General features: G+C 38.4%; 1 protein-coding gene across 3 annotated transcripts in view; it reads right to left on the minus strand.

The window, feature by feature from the left end:
* The window catches only part of NVL (nuclear VCP-like), an 83,576-nt gene extending 62,093 nt beyond the window's left edge, over positions 1–21,483 (minus strand). Inside the window, exons 1-11 of one of the 3 annotated variants that reach the window (XM_005690510.3) lie at positions 21,227–21,465; positions 16,961–17,034; positions 14,991–15,043; positions 14,810–14,909; positions 11,210–11,264; positions 10,377–10,649; positions 7,355–7,487; positions 7,059–7,135; positions 6,408–6,542; positions 4,868–4,969; positions 2,964–3,081 (exon numbers count right to left, since the gene is read on the minus strand). In XM_005690510.3, coding sequence (XP_005690567.2) covers positions 2,964–3,081; positions 4,868–4,969; positions 6,408–6,542; positions 7,059–7,135; positions 7,355–7,487; positions 10,377–10,649; positions 11,210–11,264; positions 14,810–14,909; positions 14,991–15,043; positions 16,961–17,034; positions 21,227–21,283 — 1,177 coding nt within the window. In that variant the 5' untranslated portion in view covers positions 21,284–21,465. Of the gene's footprint in view, positions 1–2,963; positions 3,082–4,867; positions 4,970–6,407; positions 6,543–7,058; positions 7,136–7,354; positions 7,488–10,376; positions 10,650–11,209; positions 11,265–14,809; positions 14,910–14,990; positions 15,044–16,960; positions 17,035–21,226 lie in introns of all 3 variants that reach the window. The other 2 variants (XM_005690513.3, XM_013970109.2) reach the window with 2 other exon arrangements.

Genomic DNA, 22,852 nt, shown 5'->3' on the forward strand with positions numbered 1-22,852 from the left:
TCATGGAAATCTGTTAAATCTTCAGTAATGAAAAAAATCCTTTCCCAGGAAATCAATACTTAGCAACATGAAGGTTGCTTCAAAAGCTTCTAGAAAGATAAAAATCAGACCTCAGCTAGGATTGGCCATCCACTGTAAGACAAATTTCATTCCTTTTCTTCCATTTCTAGAGGATTTGATCTTTTAAACTGAAGTTACATTAGCCAAAAGAATGAGTTTCTGATTATTTAAAAAAATGAAGCTTCAGTTCTTTTTACACAGAGTTAATTAAAAAAAACCTAGTTAACATGTTTTGTGGGTAACAACTCTCATAAATAAAGCATTCGTGGGCAGGTCATTGATTGTATGTGTAAATAAATATCTGGATTCTAGCTGATACTTTGCCAATGACTCAGTTTGCATCTGGCCCTCAGCTGTGTATCAGTTTTCTCATAAACAAATGGTATTTTTAACATCCTTCACAGGTCTTAGTAATTAGAATTACATCTGAGTTTCGTTATTAAAATTAGGTGAAATTAGAATTTTTTTAAAGTGGTCTTAATTATCTTGTTACATATTAACTTACTTAAGAGTTTTAACTTACTACAATTTCAGATTTATAAACTCTGAATTAATAATGTTTTTACAAAATTATCAAACTGTAGGAAGAAAAATGACTACAAGTCACAGGTTATTTGGGGAGAAAGAAACAAGCCCCCCCAAAATCGAGTTCCTCTGTAGAATTTATGATTGACATGTCTATCCAACACTTTATTTCCTGTCTTGTCCCACTCTTGTTCCCCCTCAGCACTGAGAAGTATCAAAGAAAAGAGAAGGCTGAGACCAAGCAAGCTCCTGCAGGGCTCTCCTGGGTACAAGCCCCTCCATGTCCTCTGCTTCTTGCCTGGTCCTCCCAGAGTTCTAAAAAGTGAACTCAAGCAGCTAATAATTAGATAAGGGAGTCACAGGAAGGGATATATAGACAACAATCTGTAGGGATCTTTGAGTTGTTTGATAGAAACTACGACCCTCTACCCAACGGAGCACAGTGACTACATGCCGACCACAAGCAGAGAGACCCTAGACTGGCTGATGATTAAGATTCCCGAAACATCACCATGCCACCAACCAATCAGAAAAATGTCCCAAGAGCTGATCTCATGCACCCTGAAACCCTCACCTCTAATGCTGCCTTTAAAAACCCTTGCCTGATAGCATCAGGGATTTGGGTATTTCAAGCATTCGGTACCTATTCTTCTTGCCTGGTACCATGCAATAAACACTGTACTTTCTTTCACCACAACCCAGCATCAGTAAATTGGCTTTGCTGGGCGTCATGCAACTGGATCCAAGTTCAGTTCAGTAACAGGCTGACTATGTAAATTGAATTGTTTACTGTTTTCCCTATTCTGTTTTAAAAAAGGAAACCTTAAAACTCACACAGAGACACACCAAAAAGCTCAACTAACAGACTTTCAGTAATGTTCTAGTAATAAGTAGTCTGCTTAATCCCTATACTTTGTCATTTTTCTACATTTTAATATCTCTGAAATCAGAATGCTTATACTATCAATGTGATAAGCACTATGTCATATTCTGATTGGTGTTACGTCTTTTTCCTTCTCAGACGTACATAAAATGATGGTGCATCTTATGATAACATACTAGCTTCAGTAAAAGATGGTAATTCATTGAGGTCTGACAGAAAACAACAAAATTCTGTAAGGCAATTATCCTTCAATTAAAAAATAAATTTAAAAAGATGGTAATTCAGAACATAGGCCTTAAGACATTGCAAGAAAACTTTACATAAGAATAAAACAGCAGAACAACCTACAATCTACCATCACAAGAAATGCAAATTACATACTATTTCAAATTTTCTTTTGTACACAAAACATATGCTATTTTCCAGCAGGTAAGATCTAGTTCCAGAAGTTCTACTTGTACTGATTTCTTTCCTCCAAATTTGTATCCAAAAACCATTAAACAAGCTGAAAAACAAGTTACAGGTAGGAAGGAATCGCACTATATTTAACAGAGGATTTGTTTCTAATGTTAAAATTTACTCGAATTTTTAAAAATTCAATCAATAGGAAAAAGATAAAGGGATTTTAGAAAGAATACGAAAAGCCAAAAAATATGGAAAGATGATCTACATCAATAGTAATCAGGGAAATGCAAATAACAACAAACATACTATTTTTCACCCCTCACAGTGTCATAAACTACAACAATTCAGTGTTGTGAAAAATCTGGAGGAAGGGTGACTCTCGAATAGTACTGATAAAGATGTAGATGGAAAAGTCTTTTTGGAAAGCAATTTGCCATTTCTTATAACAATTTTAACTGTATAACCTTTAACCATTACTTCATCTTAGAAAAATTTATGTGTACCAGAAAGACCCATTTAAGGATATCCCTTGTAGTTCACTGTAAAGCAAAAATCAAAACAACTTGAATATCCATCAAAATGGAAACACTTAAGTACAATATAATGAATTTATCCTAAAGGATACCAAGCAGCAATTAAAAAGAGGTAGATATAAATGGATTAAAATGGCAACATTTGGGCAGAAGGTAGGAGGGAGGGGACATATGTACACCTACGGTTAATTCATGATGATGTACGACAGAAATCAAACCAATATTGTAAACCAATTATCAATTAAAAATGAAATATTTTTTTTAAATGGCAACATTTCCAAGATATTATTAAGATACAAAGAGTATAGAATAGTGTGTATGGTGCAGAGTATTGGAAAAAGCAACTTAAGATTTTAGTGTATCTATATATGTGTGTAAATCTGTTAAAAATAAATAGTAAGATATACTCCAAAAATTAATGATAGAGTTTTTTATGAAAAGAAAAAGATTTCTGTTTTGTACTCTAAGTTTTATGCTACTTAAATATTTCATATCTTCACATCTTACAGTATTTTAAAACACATTATCTAAAAGTGAATTCACTGTTTCAAACTCACCGTCCATGCAGGTTAGGAGCTGGGCTACAATTCTTCGCTCCATATCTTTTGAAGCAATTTCTCTTTTGGGGGTAATAGCATCAATTTCATCAATAAAGAGGATACATGGTGCACTTGACTAGAAATAAGAATATCACCAAAAAAAAATCATAAATGTAAATGTATTCCCTGTACTGGTGTGGTTAAGTATATATGTTTTGTTCAATCTTAAAGTTCAGAGACCATTCACCAAAAGAACTACCCTAAAGAAAGCAGTTTACACATATCTTACTGTACTGACTTTTACCAGGAAAAGGGGAGACGGGAAAAGAGGGGTATTGACCATATGTTTATCAAGTATCGGCTGTTACACCATCATACCACTGGTTCAGAGAGAACTAGATAAACACAGAACTAATAACTAATTTTTCCCTTTGTCTCTTTTATCCTCATTCATCATTGTCTTCACCATTAACACAAATGTGGTTACCTGTCTTTCCGCTGTATGCCAATTAACAAACAAATCAAGCTCATTTTGGAAAACAGGTTAACACCTTAAAGAATGCAGCTCTGCTCTGCACAGTACCCTTCCCACCCTCCACTGCACCTTCCACATGTGACCACTGCTTTTCTAACGCCAGTCTACGCCTAGCTCACAGGAAGCATCCTGACCAGGCCCACCCGTGAATGACTACAGGAAGGAAAAAGTGAACACATTCCCTCTGGAGTCTGACTGGAACCAGGACTTTAGCCCCCTCCTTTGTGGAATAAAAGAAACCTATATTCTAGCCCAGGGAGGATGGTTTGGGAGACACTAGTCTATCTTCTTCTTGGTCTGCTGGCTTTCCAAATAAAGTCACTATTCCTTGCCCCAGCTACTTGTTAACAATTTACTGACCTGACACAGCAAGCAATATAGAGCTTGGACTAGGTAACAAATTTTGCTCTTTCTTACTATTTAAAAAAACATTTTCAAGTACTGGTAAAATACACTTTATCTTCTCAGCTTTGCATTTCAGATGCACTGGCCATATTCACCAGTCCCATCTGGGATGCACATGATGACAATGTAAAATTAAACTTACCAGTATTTTTTAATTCTTACCCACAGTGATGACTAGTGACTGCTCAAATGAGCATAATGTCATAGTCCATATTTACATGGCTTTTGCTCTGTGTTAGACACGTTAAAAATTTACATGAACCCTTTAATACAATCAACAACCCCATGAGATTTGATCAGTATTATTTGCTAGTAAGGAAACTCAGGGTTAAGAGTGGTTAAATTTCTTGCCCAAGATTATGCAATTAGTATGCGGTGGCCTAAGGATTTCTGTTTCAAACTTGAAAGTACACTTAACCATAACACTATACTGAAGATAAAACTTCAATGGAATACAAATGTCATCTTCCTCAGAAGTTCTTAAGCAGCCAAATTTTAATGAGTTATAATCAGAATAAAATCCAATCTGTCATTTCTCTGGTAACCAAATCATCTTTTCATAGCTTCAATTTTGCAAATAGAGAAGAGTTTACGCTGGCAAGTCTAAGGTTGCTTTTATAATAATCCTTAAATGTTAAAAATGTTCACACTGCTTACAGGTTGTCTGGGCAAACCTAAGTTGAGGAAAGTAAAAGCAAAAAAAAACATCACAAGGATAATCTATTTTCAGCATATCACCATTGGGTATGACAGTCAGAACTTCTCACCAATTATGTTATTTTCAGATTAAACAAATTATTTTACTCAACAATCTATCAATTAATCTACTTTAAACATTTAGCCATCATGAGGAACAAACTGCCACGTTTAGAAAAGAATGGCCAGTGAATATGTTAACAGATACCAACCTTAAAGAAAACAAGAACTTCAATACAGCCTTATGCGATCTGACAACGTGACATTACGTCATTGGCTGACTCACCACAGCTTGTTCAAATAGTTCTCTTAGCTTCTGTTCGGATTCTCCAGACACTCCAGATACAATCTCTGTAGCAGCTACTTTCAGAATTGGAAGATCAAGTTCCTATGTACAAATATATTAAAAAATGACTAAATTTTCAAAGTTTCACTTACCTACTTTTTCTTTACTCAGTCCCTCTCTCAAAACTGCATTTTTTAAATGACCAATTTTCTGAGGAACGTCGTATCTTTTTGTACTGTTCCAATGAAAAACATTACTTAAAAATCTGAAATTTTATCCATACACATTGACTGGATACCTTCTACTTATTTTTACTTTATAGATATCATAAAACTGTTATTATCTCTTTTGAACAAAGGGTCTTGAATCTTAAGAAATATATTTACCCTTACTTAGAGCTGAGCCAAAACAAATCTATGTTATTTATCTGCTGGATATGAAAAAGCAGGGAGTTGTGACACAGTCATTTCCCACACACCCTAATGGTGTTTCTCCCAACAAAGAAACCCAGAAAAATAGCCAGTAACAAGTCAGAGGAGGCAGATTCTTAAAGGAAGAGAAACTACCACTGTCCCACCAATATCACTGGCAACAACCCATCCTAAATCCTACTATTCTTCTGACTATCTTGAAATTTCACTTCCTCAGTGATATTCTCTTTAACCCTAATTCTTAACGTGGGTAAAAGCAACATACCAACAACATACCACATAGCATTCTGCACTTCTTCTGTCTCCCACTCAGTGTAATCAGAACCATGAAGCAACATTTATTTGTGGGAAAGACAGTTTAATGTGTCTCGTGTATTAGATCGAAAAACCCCTTATAGATAAAAACTTGAGTTTCTTGTACTTATCACTATATCTCAATGTCTGGCGTGCAACAGTCACACAAAAGATTTATTTAACAAATGAATAAATGAGGAAAATCAATCAATTTCTCCTATAAAAACAATTTTCTTTCACAGCACTATCTATTAATGACGGACATAGTGTGCTCCTCTTCAAACTAAACTTACTTGGACATTTTGCAGTTTCTGAGAAACCTGATGGGGCTATAACTAAAATTGCTAACCTTTTATTTTGCCAACTGAGTATCTATTATCACCATTTAAGAAAGTACATTTTTACATTAAAAAGGATAAAAACATGACTCTGGATGGAAATTCTGAATAAATTTGGTTCTATGTAAAATATGATCCTCCAGTTTAATTTTATTGCTCTTCAAAACCACTAGCTTAAAGGGAAAGGACAGTGACTAAAAACAAGAACTAAAAAAATGGGTAAGACCTAGAACTAAAACAAGAACTATGGGTTAAAAAAATGGGTTGTTTATATTATTTGGCTTCCCAGCCAACACTTGCCATATAATTGGATACTTAAAAAAAAAATACCATCTCACAAACAGCAGCATGGAAAGAGTGAAGAAGGGATCAGTCCTCCTGAGAATATACCAAGTCTGGTTCGAGTTGACCAACGAGAAAAAATAAAAACAAATAACAACAAAAGAACAAAAGCAAACACACGTCAATAAACCTCACCCCAGCAATCGCATGTGCAAGTAACGTCTTCCCACAGCCTGGCGGTCCATGGAGAAGGACTCCACGTGGGGGTATGACGCCCAGGTGGTGGTACACCTCTGGGTGACGCATGTGTATGAGCATCTTGCAGACCTCCTGTAGGAATAAACCGGAATGGTGTCCTTCACAGGCCCAAAGAGAACGAATCAATGCGGAATGAAAGGACCTGTTCTTTGGAGCAGCAGCATGCAGTAGACAGGCTTTAGACTTACACCAGAGTTTGAATCCTGTCTGGTAACTGTCATGAGGCATTAGCAATAACCCCTCTCTGAGCTTCCATTTCTAAAGGGTAATAATACCTACCTTGCAACAACTAGCACAGTAACTGAAACAGAGTAAACACAAAAAAACACTAACCATTATAACTGTTAAAGTGCTACTCCTGATAAAGCAAGTATCTTATGCACACTGTAACTAAAACGGTGAAAAAACTGAAGATATGTTTCTTGTATCCCTCATGACCCTGAAGGGAACAAGTCAGGCTTGCCCTTCTCACCTTCCTGGCCTCCTTTTCTAGACTCAGTTCCTATTAGATACAAAGAGGAAGGCCTTATTTGAATACCTGATTTGCAATATACCCATTTGAGGTAGAAATTCTGATTCTGAACTAACTTTTAATGTTGTATCATTGCCACCAACGTCTTCGAACTTCACACTGGAGATCTGTAATTCTAGCCCCTTGGCTTTAGCTGGTAAACAAAAAAGGAGGAGGTGAAAAGATTAGTGATTCAGTAGTGACTCAGAACTATACTGAATAATCTTTACATAAACAAAGGTCCATTAGATACTGAAATATTTTCTAGTAAATGTCTCCACACATAGGAGGTTCCCCAGACCAAACAGCTTGGAATCACAACGTCTCGCTCAAAGCAACACAGCCGCCGCCACCCACAAGACTTCCATCTCACCTTTCTTCTGCAAGACAGCTTCTATTTCCCCATCTACTTCCTGAAGATCTTCTTTCTTCTTTTTGCCTCCTTTGGTGTTTAGCTTGCCTTTTCTTTTTTTGTTACTTTCCAGAACAGAAGAATCTTTCGAATTCTGGAAAAAAAAATTAAATGTGTCATGCTTGAAATTAGGCCATTCAAAAAAGGGGAGGGGGGCATTACTAAAAAAATAAATAAATAAAAATACATTTCAGCTCTGGTACTTTCACCCATCAGCTATTCCCAACATTTTAGCTTAAGGGTGACCTCTGCTGGGGATGTCCTTTTCCAGAAACTTAATGCTTCGTTTACTTCCTAAAACCTGAAAAACCTCCCTTCCAGAATCTTTTAGTTAGAATTAATCTCTTCTTCACACTCTCAGAACACTGAATTTGCAACTGTGGTAGAGCCTATACAATCTGCTTGTAAATGAGTGGCTCACCTGTCTATGTTATTTCTTCCTCACTGAGCTGTGTACTTCTGGAGTTAAGATAATAGCACTCATCTTTTATTTCTCACTGAGCCTTTTAAGTAGTTGGTATTCATCTGATGTCTAATCAATCACTAAATTAAATATGACTAGAAAGCTGCTCTGACAGCCCACATAATTCAACATAAAAGTCAAGCTTTGTCCTTGACCTTGCCAACAATAATAATGTTCTTTAAAGACAAAGTAAATAGATTTGGAAAATGCCTATTAATAATTCAAAAGCAGAGGGGAGAGGCTTCACCAAATCAAAGAGCTTGGTGCTTGAAAACCACTTAGAATGGCATCACCCGAGAGAAACGTAATACCACCCACATATGCGATTTTAAATATTCTAGCTATCATTGTTTAGTTGCTAAGTCATGTCTGACTCTTTTATGACCCCATGGGCTATAGCCCACCAGGCTCCTCTGTCCATGGGATTTCCTAGGCAAGAATATTGGAGTGCGATATCATTTCCTGCTCCAGGGGATCTTCCCGACCAAGGGATTGAACCCACATCTCCTGCATTGGCAGACATATTCTTAACCACTGCACCACCAGGGAAGCCTAAATATTCTAGTAGCCACATTTAAAAAAGGAAAAAATAAGTGAAAGTATTTTTAAAGAAAATAATAATCTATTTTATTTATTATTTAACCAAATATATTCAAAACAGTATCAACATATAGTCAGTTTAATTATTAATAAAATGGTTTATATTGTTTTTACAATAAGTTGTCAAAGTCCAGTGGATACTGCACATCTTAATTTAGACACTAAATTTTCACGGGAAATACTTGATGTTTATATTTTATAAAATCCATAGCTGAGAAAGTATATTCACATACTCAAGTTATTTAAAATATACATGGAAGTTTCCTAATAACTAAACTGACTGATGGTTTTTACATTTAAATTAAAAATTCAGTTCCTCATTAGCACTAGCCCCATTTCAGCGGATCAACAGACACAGGTAGCTAACATTTCCCATATCAGACAGCGAGACCTGGAGCACAAGCAGCCACTCTGCTGGGAGACAGATTACCTGAAACCCCCTCTCTGCCAGGCATTAAAAGAATCAGGTAAGAATGATGTCCAATGTGCTCACTTTGCAATAGTCTATCAAGCTTTACTTTTCTTTATATATGGTTTATTCCAATTTAAAAAGATAAAAAAAGGGACTTCCCTGGTCGTCCAGTGGCTGAGACTCCTTGCTCCCGACACAGGAGGCTTGGGTTTGATCCCTGATCACGAAACTAGATCCCACATGCTACAACTAAGAGACGGCATGCTGCAACTAAGACCCAGGGCAGCTAAACAAAATTTTTTCTTAAGTTAATAGAAAAATTCTTTAAGTGTCTATTTATTTTATCCATTTTCATAGTGTACCTATTTATGTTGGATCCCTCAAAGCATCATCCTAAACTAAAAATAAACCTCACAGATATTTTAGCAGCTACCTTCCTTTCTGTCTACAATCATCAATTTTCTGTGATGCACACCAGAGGTAGTTACTCCTTAACTTTCACTAATAAAAACAACTCAGGAAGTTTATCAGGCACTAATTCACAAACTAACAACTTCACACTAGACATATCTTAGCCAGGGACACATTATTAAACCAAGTCCTTCCTCTCTTGGAGTTGCCCTTCTTATACAACAACCCAAAAACAATTATACAAAGAGTCATTTTAAATACTTAAAATATAGTGATTTTTTTAACTACTTGAAAAAAAGCAGGGTTAGGAAACAGAATATCCAACAGTGTGCTATTTTACATGTCCCGGAAGGCCTCTCTGGGAAGATCACAAGTGAAACAAGATGTGAAGAAATGATGGTGGGACCTCCCTGGTGGTCCAGTAGTGAAGACTCCGAACTCCCAACCGAGGAGCACAGTTTGACTGATCCCCGGTGGGGGAACTAAGATCCCACATGCTGCACAGTGCAGCCAAGAATAAGAATCAATTTAAAAATTAAAAGAAAAAATGACAAAGCCAGCCACAGGAATCTCGGGAAAGATGTTCCAAACAGAAAGTACAAGTGTGACTGTCCCAAATGAGAGAAGGGTCAGCATATTCTAGAAACAGCAAGAAGCCCAGTTGTGGCTGAGGCCAAACTGGGAGGTGGGAGAGGAGGGGAGCAGGAGATAAGATTAAAGAGACAGCAGGGAGCCAAGTCAGGCAGGGCTGCCAACTGCAAGATCTCCGACTGAAGACTGAATGAAGCCACTGGAGGGTTTTTAATAAAAGAATGACAATCATCAGACTTAATTCTTAAAAAAATTATCTCTGTGTGTAGAATAAACTAGGGGGGATCAAACACAGGGGCAACTGAAGGTTATTTCAAAGGTTAAGGGAAGAAAGAGTAGAAGCTTGGACCAGGACGAAAATGATGACCATAGTGGGAAGTGAGCAAATTCTATCTCAAGTTCCTAAGCCTTTTACAAAACACAAGAATCTACTTGGTATTACATTCAATGAAAAGGGTGTAATGTATTCCAACTACACGAGGCTAAAATGCCACCATAAAAAATACCTCTATCTCAGAGATCGGCTTCTTATCATTACACTTCTCATCTGATAGATCCGAGAAAAAATTGTCCTTCTTTCCACTCGGGGTTTTGTCAATAAACCATCCTCCTTCAGAACCTCCAGCAGGGGTCTTCAAGGGAATGGAGCCTGTTCTGGAAGTTATCCGTGGTGATGAAGTTATGGCTTCTTTTTGTTCCATCTCAGGAGTACTTGAAACAGAATCAGGATTTCCTTTCCGATATAAGGAGAGCAGGGAACTGTTCATATGATTTGCTGACTGGCGGAAACATGATTTTAGCATAAATTACTCAATAGGCACTCATGAAAATTTGAATACCTGTATTAAGAAGTTTTTTATATTTTCTTCTCAATACCTTTTCCCAAAACAATTACAGTCAGAAAATACATGTGATCACAATACAATACTTCACAAACATTTACTGTTCAAAAAGATGTACCCCCTCCATTCCAAGTTAATGTACAAATTTATAACTCGCAAATAAAACCAAACAAGAAAGGTTGTTTCTAAAACACAGAAGTATGAAAATGAGCTGGTAGGCAAACACTATCCTATCAATTCAACTAGATCAAATATAACCATATCACTATAACTTTTCTGGCCATTCTCCTCCCTTCTTTTCCCCTGTGCAACAGGCTATACACACAAATACTGGAAGGGCGGCCAACCCATGAGCTCAATGCTCCGCACAGAAATACTCAATTATTTACTAATGAAGATGTTCAAGTCTCTCACTCTATTCCTTACTGATCTTTTCTGAGGAGGATTCAAAATGATTTTCTAAAAATCAGAGTTGGTTCATTAAATATCTGGTTTACCTGTGCGTCTGGGTAATCTTCCATACTTGAATCATCAGAATAGCTTTCAGTATACCTCAGTAAAAAGAAGAAAAGAAATGTAAATGATTTCCTCCTACATCCTAAAAAAAACTACTACTCAAAATAAGAAAATAAACGGAGGCAAAATATTATGGTGGTAAAGAATCCAGGCTTTGGAATCAGAGAAATGTGGATTCAAAATACAGCTTAAAAAAAGAAAAATCCATCTTCACCAGATACTTGCTTTGTAACCTGAGCCTCAGCTTCCTTATCTATAAAATGAAGATATATAAATGATTTCTAACTCACTGGCTTATCAGATTTCCAGATGGCACAGGGGTAAAGAATCTGCCTGCCAATGCAGGAGACAAGAGACACAGGTTTGATCCCTGGGTCAGGGCGATCCCCTGGAGGAGGGCATGGCAACCCACTCCAGTCTTCTTGCCTGGCAAATCCCATGGCCAGAGGAGCCTGGCGGGCTACAGTCCATAGGGTGGCAAAGAGTCAGACACGACTGAGTACGCACATACCGCCTTATCAGATGATTACATAAAAGCTTTAAAAAAATTGTTTTGCCCTACAATTCGTGCTCTACAAAATTAATTATAAAGAGTTAAATGAAATATCACAGATACAAGAAAAAAGTATAGGTAATTATTCTACATATTCTTGTGATAGAGGTCTAAGTATATTAGCATAAATTATAAGAGGACAGACTGAAATATATGACTAGGTAAAGATGTATAATTTTTCAATTAAAAGACACTATAAACAAAAATAAAATGCAAATGGAAAACTGTGACAAGCATTTGTGATACATATAAAAAAAGATACTATTTTATACAAACAGCTCTGACAATAAGGAAAATTCAAATAGATCTCAAATGAAAAACAAAAACCCATAAATAAGCAATTCACAAAGGAAACACAAAATCAGTTATCAAAATATTACAAGTGAAAATAACACAATCAACTTTTTGCCTATAAAACTGGCAAAGATTAAATAATAGTATATACTTGAAGAAGGCAATGGCACCCCACTCCAGTACTCTTGCCTGAAAAATCTCATGGACGGAGGACCCTGGTGGGCTGCAGTCCCCGGGGTCGCACAGAGTCAGACACGACTGAAGTGACTTAGCAGCAGCAGCAGCATAACTGGAACTGCAAGCATGCTGAGAAATGCACGCTTTATATAAAGCTGTTCCAAATACAAACCAAAGGCAACTTTTTTGGATGGCAACTGCATGTATACCAGAAATTTCAAAAATATAAATCTTTTTGATCCTAGAAATACTGCTTCAGGACTTCAACATTAAAAAAGAAATCTGTACAAAGATATACACACTAAAGGATTATTTATTACATATACAACAGTGCAAAAATAGAAACAATTATATGCCCACAAATGTGAAACTGATTATAAGAACTACGGTAAAGCCAAATAAAAAAGGAGCAGCTATAAAGAATGAAAAGGAATTATCATTCATAGATCCTACAATTATTAAAAGAAAAACAAAAGAGTATCTGGAAAACTTTTATGTCAATAAATGCCACAAACTTTCCATGCCAAAATGCCAAAATAGGTGAAATGAACAATTTTATTAAAAGTACAATTTACCAATGCTGATGTAAGAAAAAAAAAAGGGGGGACGAGACCTATGTCTACCAAAATTAAATGTTATCAAACTCCTATCCACAAAAAAGACTCCAGGTCCAGATGAATTCTGGATGAATTCTAAGAAACGTTCCAGAACAAAATAACAGTAACATTATACAAACTTGTTCATAAACTAGAGACCAAAAAACCCACATACTTCCCAACTAATATTATAAGACCAGTATAATAAAAGTCTGAAGAGGATAGATAAATATTCTGCTGGAACTCATACCAAAACCTGACAAAGAGCAAAAAAAGAAAGAAACAATTTGGATCAATGTCAATACAGATGTAAACATCTACAGAAAAAGATTAGCAAATAGAAATTAAAAATATATTAAAAAGATAATGTATTAGGACCAAGTAGGGTTTGTGGCAGGAATGCAAGATTGGTTTACCACTCAAAAATCAATAAAATTCACCAGATTCATAGAATAAAGGGAGAAAGCCAATAATAAAAGCCTTAAATATCCACATAAAAAGCATTTGATGAATGTTATACCTATTCACGATGAAAACTTTCCACAAACTAGGAATATTAGGAAGCTTTCCCAATCTGATAAAGAACATCTTTCAAAAAAACCTACAGCTAACATACATTTTGTTGCTTAGTCACAAAGTCGTGTTCAACTCTTTGCGACTCCATGGACAGTAGCCCACCAGGCTCCTCTGTCCTTGGGATTCCCCAGGCAAGAATACTGGAGTGGGTTGCCATTTCCTTTACAGGCTATCTAAAGTTAAAGCCTGATCATACCAAATGTTGGTAATATGTAGAACTCTCACATGGTAACAGAGGAACTCTCACATACTGCTGATGCAAAGGTAAAATGATACAAACATACTGGAAAAGAGTCTGGCAGTCTCTTATAAAGTTAAATATGCAGTTACCATATGACTCAGCTATGCCGGTTCCAGTATTAAGAAATGAAAACACTCTCCACAAAAATGCCAGTACATAAGTGATCATAGTAGCTTTATTTGTAAAAACCAAAAAATGAAAACAACCCAACTGTCTGTTAATATGTAAGCAGATTTTAAAAAATAGTGGTATATACATACATACATACATACATACATACAGGGCAATAAAAAGCAATGGAATTTTGATACACACAACACTGATAAATCTCAAACTTATTATCCTGAATGAAAGAATCTAAATTTTTAAAATATTAATGCATACTCTGCAATTCCATACATACAAAATTCCAGAAAATATAAACATATAGCAACAGAAAGCAAATCAAAGGCTACCTCAGAATAGGAATGGAAGGAAAAATAAACTGCAAATGGGTGCTAGAAAATTTGTGAAGTTGATGGATATGCTTAGTATCTTGCTTAGGGTAATGGTTTAATGAGTATATACATGTCAAAACTCAATACACTGTACACTTTAAAAATGTACCACTAATTGTACATCAATTATACTGCAATATAGTTATAAAAGTGTCACCAATATTACTTCTTAAACAAAAAATTGACACCTTTTTATATACCTGACATTGTATTAGGACAGAGAAAAACAAAGCTAACGAGAAAGTTCTATAACACAAATAATCTCATATGCCATATGATAGAAACACTATACTACATTATCTATGAGTTAAGGAAAAGCTGAGAAAGGAGTCCAAAAAGGCTTGAAAGGCAAGAAAATAACCTTTTGAAGGCTGACTTTTGAAGGTTGAGTGGAAGTTCATGAAGGGGAAATGAACACTCCAGCTACAGAAGACCACCCACACAAAGGCACAAAGAAAGAATCTAACCTCTCTGAGAAAGAGCGAGTATTCAGCATGTCTGAAATAAGTCTGGAGAGGATGGTAAGTATTCTGCAGGAACTTATTGGCAATGAAGAGCCAAGTTATCCTACTTGGAAGTTTTACAAGTAGGAATGTAACATGATCAGGCTAATGTTTTAGAAAAACCCTCCACTCCATAATCCTTACTCATTATCCTCTTCACCGTGTCTTGCTCTTTTGGCCAGATGTTCATCTTCTAATTCTGCTAGATCCTTATGTTCTTTCTCACTACTAATTATGCTAAAAACTGAAACAAAAAGAAAAATGCCATGAGCTGAAACAATTCTATGACTTCATTAATAATCAGCTCTAACACTAAAAGACTCACCTTTTTCCACCTGAATCCTAAAGGCATTTCTTTTCCTTCGACCATAGTCTATACTGAAAAACATAACAAGAAGTTTAGTACCATGGTCTCCACCAATATTTTCCCATTAAGCTCAATCTAAATTGAGAACTTACCCTTACATGTATATATGATTATGTCACTATACTTACATTAACCATAAACCTATTTTCATGGAATTCTCCAGGCAAGAATACTGGAGTGAGTTGCCATCTCCTTCTCCAAGTCACACTTGTACTTAAGTTAAATGATATTCAGATGAGATTTTGGATTCAGAGTTGATGCTGAAATTGGTTAAGAACTGCTGGGGCTGCTGGGATGGACAGAGTATATTTGCAAACAATGAAGGCATGAATTTGGGGGGCAAAAGAGCAGTGTTAGGAGCTGCACTGTGTTCCTCTAAAATTCATAATATTTAAATCCTAATCCTCAGTATCTCAGGATGTACCTGTTTTGGGAGATATGGCTTATAAAGATGCAACTAAAGGGAGGGAGGTAGGAGGGAGGTTTAGGACGGGAGGGATACATGCATACCTGTGGTGGATTCATGCTGATGTATGGCAAAAAACCATCACAAAATTGTAAACTAATTATCCTCCAATTAAAATAAATTAATTTAAATAAATAGACACATTAAAAAAAAAAAAGGTGTAACTAAAGGGACTTCCCTGGAGGTCCAGTGGTTAAGACTCTGCACTGCCAATGCATAGGTTCGATCCCTGGTCAGGGAATAAGATCCCACATGGCACGCAGTATGGCCAAAAGATAAAAAAGAGGTAACTAGGGTAAAATGAAGTCATATGGGTGGGCCCTAATCCAATATGACCAGTGTCTTCTTAAGAGATTAGGATACAGATGCACACAGAAGGAAAAGCAAGTAGAGACACAGGGAGAAGACAGCCATCTGCACGTCAGGAAGAGACCTCAAACTCCTAGATCGTGAACGTGTAGCCTCCACAACATTAAGGAATACAATTTCTGTTGTTTAAGCCACCTCGTCGATGATGCTTTTTGATGGCAGCCATGGCAACCCACTCCAGTACTCTTGCCTTGAAAATCCCATGGATGGAGGAGTTTGGTGCAGGCTACGGTCCATGGGGTCGCAAAGAGTCAAGCACGACTGAGGAACTTCACTTTCACTTCACTTAGCAAACTAATATACAGACAAAGGGAAAGAAGAAAACAGAGACACCAATATACAAAGCAGGGCTAATTAATGAGGCAAGATATCAGAAGACCTGGAACTGAGGCACAAAAGAAGGATTTAACCTGTAGTGCAAGGACTACACGAGCGACACGTTTTTAGACAGTCAGGAAACTGAAGGAGATCATGCCTGATGGTTTTCATTTTTTAGTGAAGAAAAGAAGCAATACTACTGACCAGCGAGTAAGATGCTAAATCTAAGAAGTAGCCATTTTCATTAATAACAAGGGCAGCTCCTTGCATATAACTGGTGCTTGATAAATGCCTGTATAAATGAACTCAGTTCTAAACCTGTGGATTGGTGAACTAAAGCTAGCAGCTACAAATATCACCTGGAAATGTAGGCAGGATGGAAATTTTAAAAATGGTTGGAAAGGGGCTTCCATGGTGGCTCAGTGGTAAAGAAGCCCCTGCCAAGGCCCGTGACGTGGGTTTGGGCCCTGGCCCAGGAAGATCCCACACGCTGCAGGACAACTAAGCCCATGCGCCTCACTGCTGAGCTTGTGCTCTAGAGCCCAGGAGCAACAACTGCTGAGCCCAAACGCTCGAGCACATGCTCTGCAACAAGAGGAGGCCCTGCAACGAGAAGCCCAAGTACATAACTAGAGGGTAGTTCCCGACGGCTGCTAGAGGAAAGCCCTCGCAGCACGAAGACCCAGCGCAGCCACACAAACAAATAAACAAATAAATCTTTTTTTAAAGAGAGGTATGGAAGGAAAGCAAAACTTTGGAGACTGCATTTCTTTACCTGTACATTCTTTGTAAATCAGATGCTAAGACCCCAGTGTCCACATACTTGCCACATCTGTTACTGGTGAGGTACTGAAACAGAAAACACGACAAACACAACAGTTCAGACTCAATGACTGTAATCAACAACGAAGCAAGTGAGCTATTCGAACATGTTATACTTTAGTGCAAACTCTTCATTCATGAAGTACGCTAGAAACATAAACAAAAATCACCAGATAATTGCCAAGTCAGAATCAAAAAATTTAATTAACATTATTAATCACTACGGCAATGCAATAACAATAACCAGAATGGCTATAAGGCAGTAGGTGAGAGCTTATTATATCCTAGATTCCCAAACATACCACAGCAAAGCACTGAACTCGTAAGAGCACTAAGGGATATTTTAAATTTGAAGGAACAGAATAATATTTGATCTGTCCATCTGCAGGAACTATATGTGACCCTCAAACAACATGAGTTTGAACTGTACTCGTCCACTTATAGCAGATTTTTTCGATAAATGCATTTTACAGTACTACATGATCCAGGGCTGGTTGACTATGCCAATATAGAACCACAAATATAAAAAGCCAACTGTAGCTATACACAGATTTTCAAATGAATGGGGTTGGGGGGAGAAAGGATATTGGCATCCCAACCCTCATATTGTTCAAAGGTTAACTGTACTAGCCTGAGACAATTCATGTTTCAATATTAAAGCATCTTCTGATGATGTCATATCTTTGCAAAACTGGGTTTCTAGCATTTCCTATAATAAAAATCAAGGTGGAACAGGAAATGAATAGCAGTGTCAATCTGATTGCTAAGTATAAGAAGTTGTGCAGTGCCCAAAAGGCATACAAATTTCACCAGTAAATAACTGTGGTTATTTAAGAATGAAATATTGGGTCGGCCAAAGTAAAAAACCTGAATGGACTTTTTGGCCAACCCAATACAAACGTATTGGGGCCTGGGCTTCCCCAGTGGCTCAGCTAGTAAAGAATCCACCTGCAACGCGGGAGACCCGGGTTCGATCCCTGGGTGGAGAAGATCCCCTGGAGAAGGAAAAGGCTACCCACTCCAGTATTCTGGCCTGGAGAATTCCATGGACTGTATAGTTCACAGGGTCATATAGAGTCGGACACGACTGAAGGACTTTCACTGACTGACTTTGGGACCTAGAAACAATATGAAAAAAACTACTAAGAAACTAAGGGCCTGGTAAACCTGTTCTAGGGGCCTTTTACACATTCTCTCTTTTAGTGCTCACAATGCTGTGAGGTAGATGTTACTCTCCCTCTATTTATTTTTTTAAAATTATATATTTATTGGCTGTGCTGGGTCTTCGTTGCTGCACGGGCTTCTCATTGCAGTGGCTTCTCTTGCTGCAGAACCGGGGCTCTAGGACGCACGAGCTTCAGTATTCGCGGCTCCAGGCTCTAGAGCACAGCCTCAGTAGCTGCGGTACATGGGCTTAGTTACTTCGGGGCATGCAGGCTCTTCCTGGATCAGGGATGGAACCATGTCTCCTGTATTCGCAGGCAGAGTCTTTATCACTGAGTAACAAGGGAAGCCCTCTCCCCTGATTTGAAACTTTAAAAGCTTACTTACTTGCTCACCAGCCTGTAAGTTACAGGGCCAGATTTCAAACCTAGAATGTTTAGTGATCAACTCCCAAGTTTCAATATTTGCTAATTATCTAGTCCAGGTTCCCCACTTCATACAGCAAGTTCTTCTCAAGGATCCCTAACACATGAGAACTGCCTCTGCATAAATGCTACCAATGGCAAGAGACTAGGTGTCCAAAGCTGCAGCTTCAGTTAATTGTCCCCTTCTGTGGACTCCTATAGCATGCTGTCATTTACCACAGTCAATCCTGAATTGCACATATATATCTCAAACCCACTTCAAATCAGAAAGTAACAGGACTAAAACTACTTTAACCTGCTAAGTTTTAGAGTAATCTGTTATACAGCAATAGATTGACGAGCTCGTTAAAAGGAGGCAAGTGTACTACTTGAAAGAAGATGTCTAAAACATATTGCTCAACGAAACAAACAAGCAGCAGAAGAGAGGCAGATGAGCCTGTGTGATTAAAAGAAAAAAAATCTCTAAGGGCATATATGCATACAAAATTTTAAGACAGGTACAACAGAAACGCTCCATGATTACTCATGCAGAAGTGGGGATGAAAAGAATTCTTTCTTCTGATTTTATACCCTCCAGTTCCCTTTATGTTAAACCATAAGAACCTATTACTCTTATTTTTAAATTACTATTTATTTGACTGTGCCAGGTCTTAGTTGTGGCACACAGTATTCCTGGTCTTCGTTGCGGCATGTGGGATCCAGTTCCCCGACCAGGGTTCAACCCAGGTTCCCTGCATCGGGAGCATGCAGTCTCAACCACCAGACCACCAGGGAAGTCCCCCTATTACTTTTATAATGAACCAAAGTAAAAAGAGAGGAAAACTGCTAACGTCAAACGCTGCAGAGCAAGTCAAGTGTGGCAAAAACTGAGAAGAGGCCACTGGATTTAGCCATTAGGAGTCACTACTCAGAGATCCGAATAAACTGAAGCAGCAAATTGTGCAAACATTCAGAGAAAGAGCACTTAAGTGAGTTAACTGCAAAAAGAAAAGTCCTGTGCGCAGGAAGTTTGAGAAGGTCCATATGGATAGGACTGTGCAATCAAGGGAGATTACAAAAGCGGAAAAAAGCAATGGACAAAAAGGTACATGGGGCCAAAATACAAAGGGCTATTTAGGATGGATTTTACTCTAGATGTCTGAAAGTCCACAGAAGGGGTTTGAGTAGGACCCTGGCACACTCCAATTTTCCCTTTAAAATGATCTCCCTGGCTGCTCTGTGTAGAACAGACTAAGTAAAACCAGACACAGTGAGAACAGTTAGGAGGTTATTTCAACAGTCTAAAGGGAGTGTGGTTTGCACTAGGGTGTTAGAAAGAAAGTGACAGTCTCTCAGTCCTGTCCGACTCTTTGCGATCCCATGGACTGTAGTCCACGGAATTCTCCAGGCCAGAATACTGAAGTGGGTAGTCTTTCCCTTCTCCAGGGGATCTTCCCGACCCAGGAATCAAACTGGCGTCTCTTGCACTGCAGTTGGATTCTTTACCAACTGAGTTATCAGGGAAGCCCAAGTGATTAGGTTTGAAGTATATTTTGAAGGTAAAGCCAAGTAGGTCACTGATTAATTGGTTACAGGAAGCAAGAGTCAGAATGAGTCTTAAGATTTGGGGCCTTAACAAATGGATGGGTGGTGCGATGTCATTTACTGAAATAAACAACACAAAGAACAGAACAGTTTGGAGAAGAAGATCAATACTCTAAGTTGAAATCCTGTAAGATACTCATGAGCAGATGTTGAGTAGGTAGCTGGATATATCAATCTGGAATTCAAGATAAAATCAGCACTGGGTTATAAGATAAATTTTGAAGTCATGAATGAATGTATAATATTTAAAGGTACTAGACTGGACGAGATCACCTAGAAGTGTGCATAGGTAGAATATAAAGAGAAGGTAAAAGCACAGGTGCTTAAGGCACTTCCAACATTTAAAGGTGACAGGAAGAAACAGATTCAAAAAACTGACGATATAGGAGCTGGAAGGGTAGAAGAAAAACAAGGTGAGAATATAGCTCTTAAAGTCTCTCTCCGTCCTTCTGAGTGCTTAGTAACCTAAATGTCAAAGGCATTTACGACACAATGCATTCCACTGACGATTATGAATAGAAAAGAAAAAAAAAGAAAAAACGGCAGGTAAAGTGCCCGTTATAAAGTAAGATTCAGAGTACTTGTCTTTACTGGTGTCCGAACTTGACTCCAAGTTTCCTAAGAAAGGAAGTTAACGTATTCTTTATGACCCCGAAAGCAATTCGTCTCTACAAGGTTTCGAGGAATACTTCCTTCCCAACTTCACAAGATAGGAAATTTTAAACTCAAATGCCATCTCCACTCTCTTTACGGATCTGCACAAAGGTCAGGCAGATCCGGGCAGGCCCTCATCAAGCTGCTGCCTCTCATGGTTTCGGGCTGCGCCATGAACCTCGGCCGCACAGTGAGGAGAAACGGGCTTGAACCACCCGCGAAGAAGCGGAGTCGTCAACAGCCCCACGCTCGAATCCAGACTGGCACTGGCGGCAAGTCAGTCCGATCTGGAAGCCTTCCCCCCTTCTCCTACCTACGGCGAGAAAGGGCCTCTGAGGCTCCTAAGCAGCGAACGCGGACCACTCTGAGAGCTGGCCGTGCAGCATACACACCTGGATGACGCGCTGCTTCAGTTTATTATCCACGAACCTCGCGGGCCTGGGCTTCATCGCAGATGCTTCTGCTGTTGCTGCACGAGCTTCACGTGAACCGGGGGCCTCCCCGAAGCTGCCCACGGCGATTGCCGGGCCAGCTGCCCACGGAAAGGCTCCCCAGCCGCCCTAGCCCACGCCGTTCCCTTCAAGACTTTCTTACCGCGAGTAAAGGGAAAAAAATCGCCAAGAACACGAAGAATATTTGAGAGAAGAAAGGAGTTTTTCAGAGTCTGATTTTACAGGCTTGTCCAACAGGCCCTGGAAGACAAGGACCCATTTGAACACGCTCAACTTTATTGTTCCCGACTCTGCGGACACGCTCAGGGGCGGGAGCTGGGAGGTTCCTGAGGGGGCGTGGCCATCCACATCTGTAAGGTTTCTAGCCTGTCTAGGCGCACCGTTTGCGAATTTAGTTGATCTTGACCTGGAATCTTAAAACCGAAACTAGATAATTGTGATGATTAGATCATGGTGAAAACACACCGCCACCCTCCTGCTTATTTTTCCACCCAGTGACCCACATTAGTGAGTCCCAACAAAGGGGCTTGGTGTCCAAAAAAAAAAAAAAAATTAGCTTAACCAGAAAACTAAACCATCTGTTACATTTGGGAATCGCTTGGTCTTATGATATTTTCGGCAGATAATTCCTTGAGCACATCCACTGGCAGACTCCCTCTTGGGCTAGAAACTGCCGGGGATTTTTTTAACTATGTATTTGCCCGCAAAGAAGTTTATCTTGCATCACAGAAGATACAAATAAAGAATCAATTTTCAAAAAATTTACTGTCTTTAGTTTCTACCTGTTTGCTTGTTTCAGTTGTGTTCTCAGTATTCTTATTTGAGGTCTTGCTTGGCTTATGAGACTATTAAGTGCAGCCTATATGTCAGAAAATTTGGAAAACTCAGCAGTGGCACAGGCCTGGAAAAGATCAGTTTTCATTCCAATCTCAAAGAAAGGCAATACCAAAGAATGCTCAAACTACTGCACAATTGCACTCATCTCACATGCTAGTAAAGTAATGCTCAAAATCCTCCAAGCCAGGCTTCGGCAATACATGAACCATGAACTTCCTGATGTTCAAGCTGGTTTTAGAAAAGGCAGAGGAACCGGAGATCAAATTGCCAACATCCGCTGGATCATGGAAAAAGTAAGAGAGTTCCAGAAAAATATCTGCTTTCTTGACTATGCCAAAGCCTTTGACTGTGTGGATCACAATAAGCTGTGGACAATTCTGAAAGAGATGGGAATACCAGACCACCTGACCTGCCTCTTGAGAAACCTATATGCAAGTCAAGAAGCAACAGTTAGAACTGGACATGGAACAACAGACTGGTTCCAAATAGGAAAAGGAGTATGTCAAGGCTGTATATTGTCACCCTGCTTATTTAACTTATATGAGAAACATCATGAGTACATCATGAGATGTACTTATATGAGTATATCATGAGAAATGCTGGGCTGGATGAAGCACAAGCTGGAATCAAGTTTGCCGAGAGAAATATCAATAACCTCAGATATGCAGATGACACCACCCTTATGGCAGAAAGTGAAGACGAACTAAAGAACCTCTTGATGAAAGTGAA

The sequence above is a fragment of the Capra hircus genome, chromosome 16 (assembly GCF_001704415.2).
Source record: "Capra hircus breed San Clemente chromosome 16, ASM170441v1, whole genome shotgun sequence".
NCBI classification, from domain to species: Eukaryota; Metazoa; Chordata; class Mammalia; order Artiodactyla; family Bovidae; genus Capra; species Capra hircus.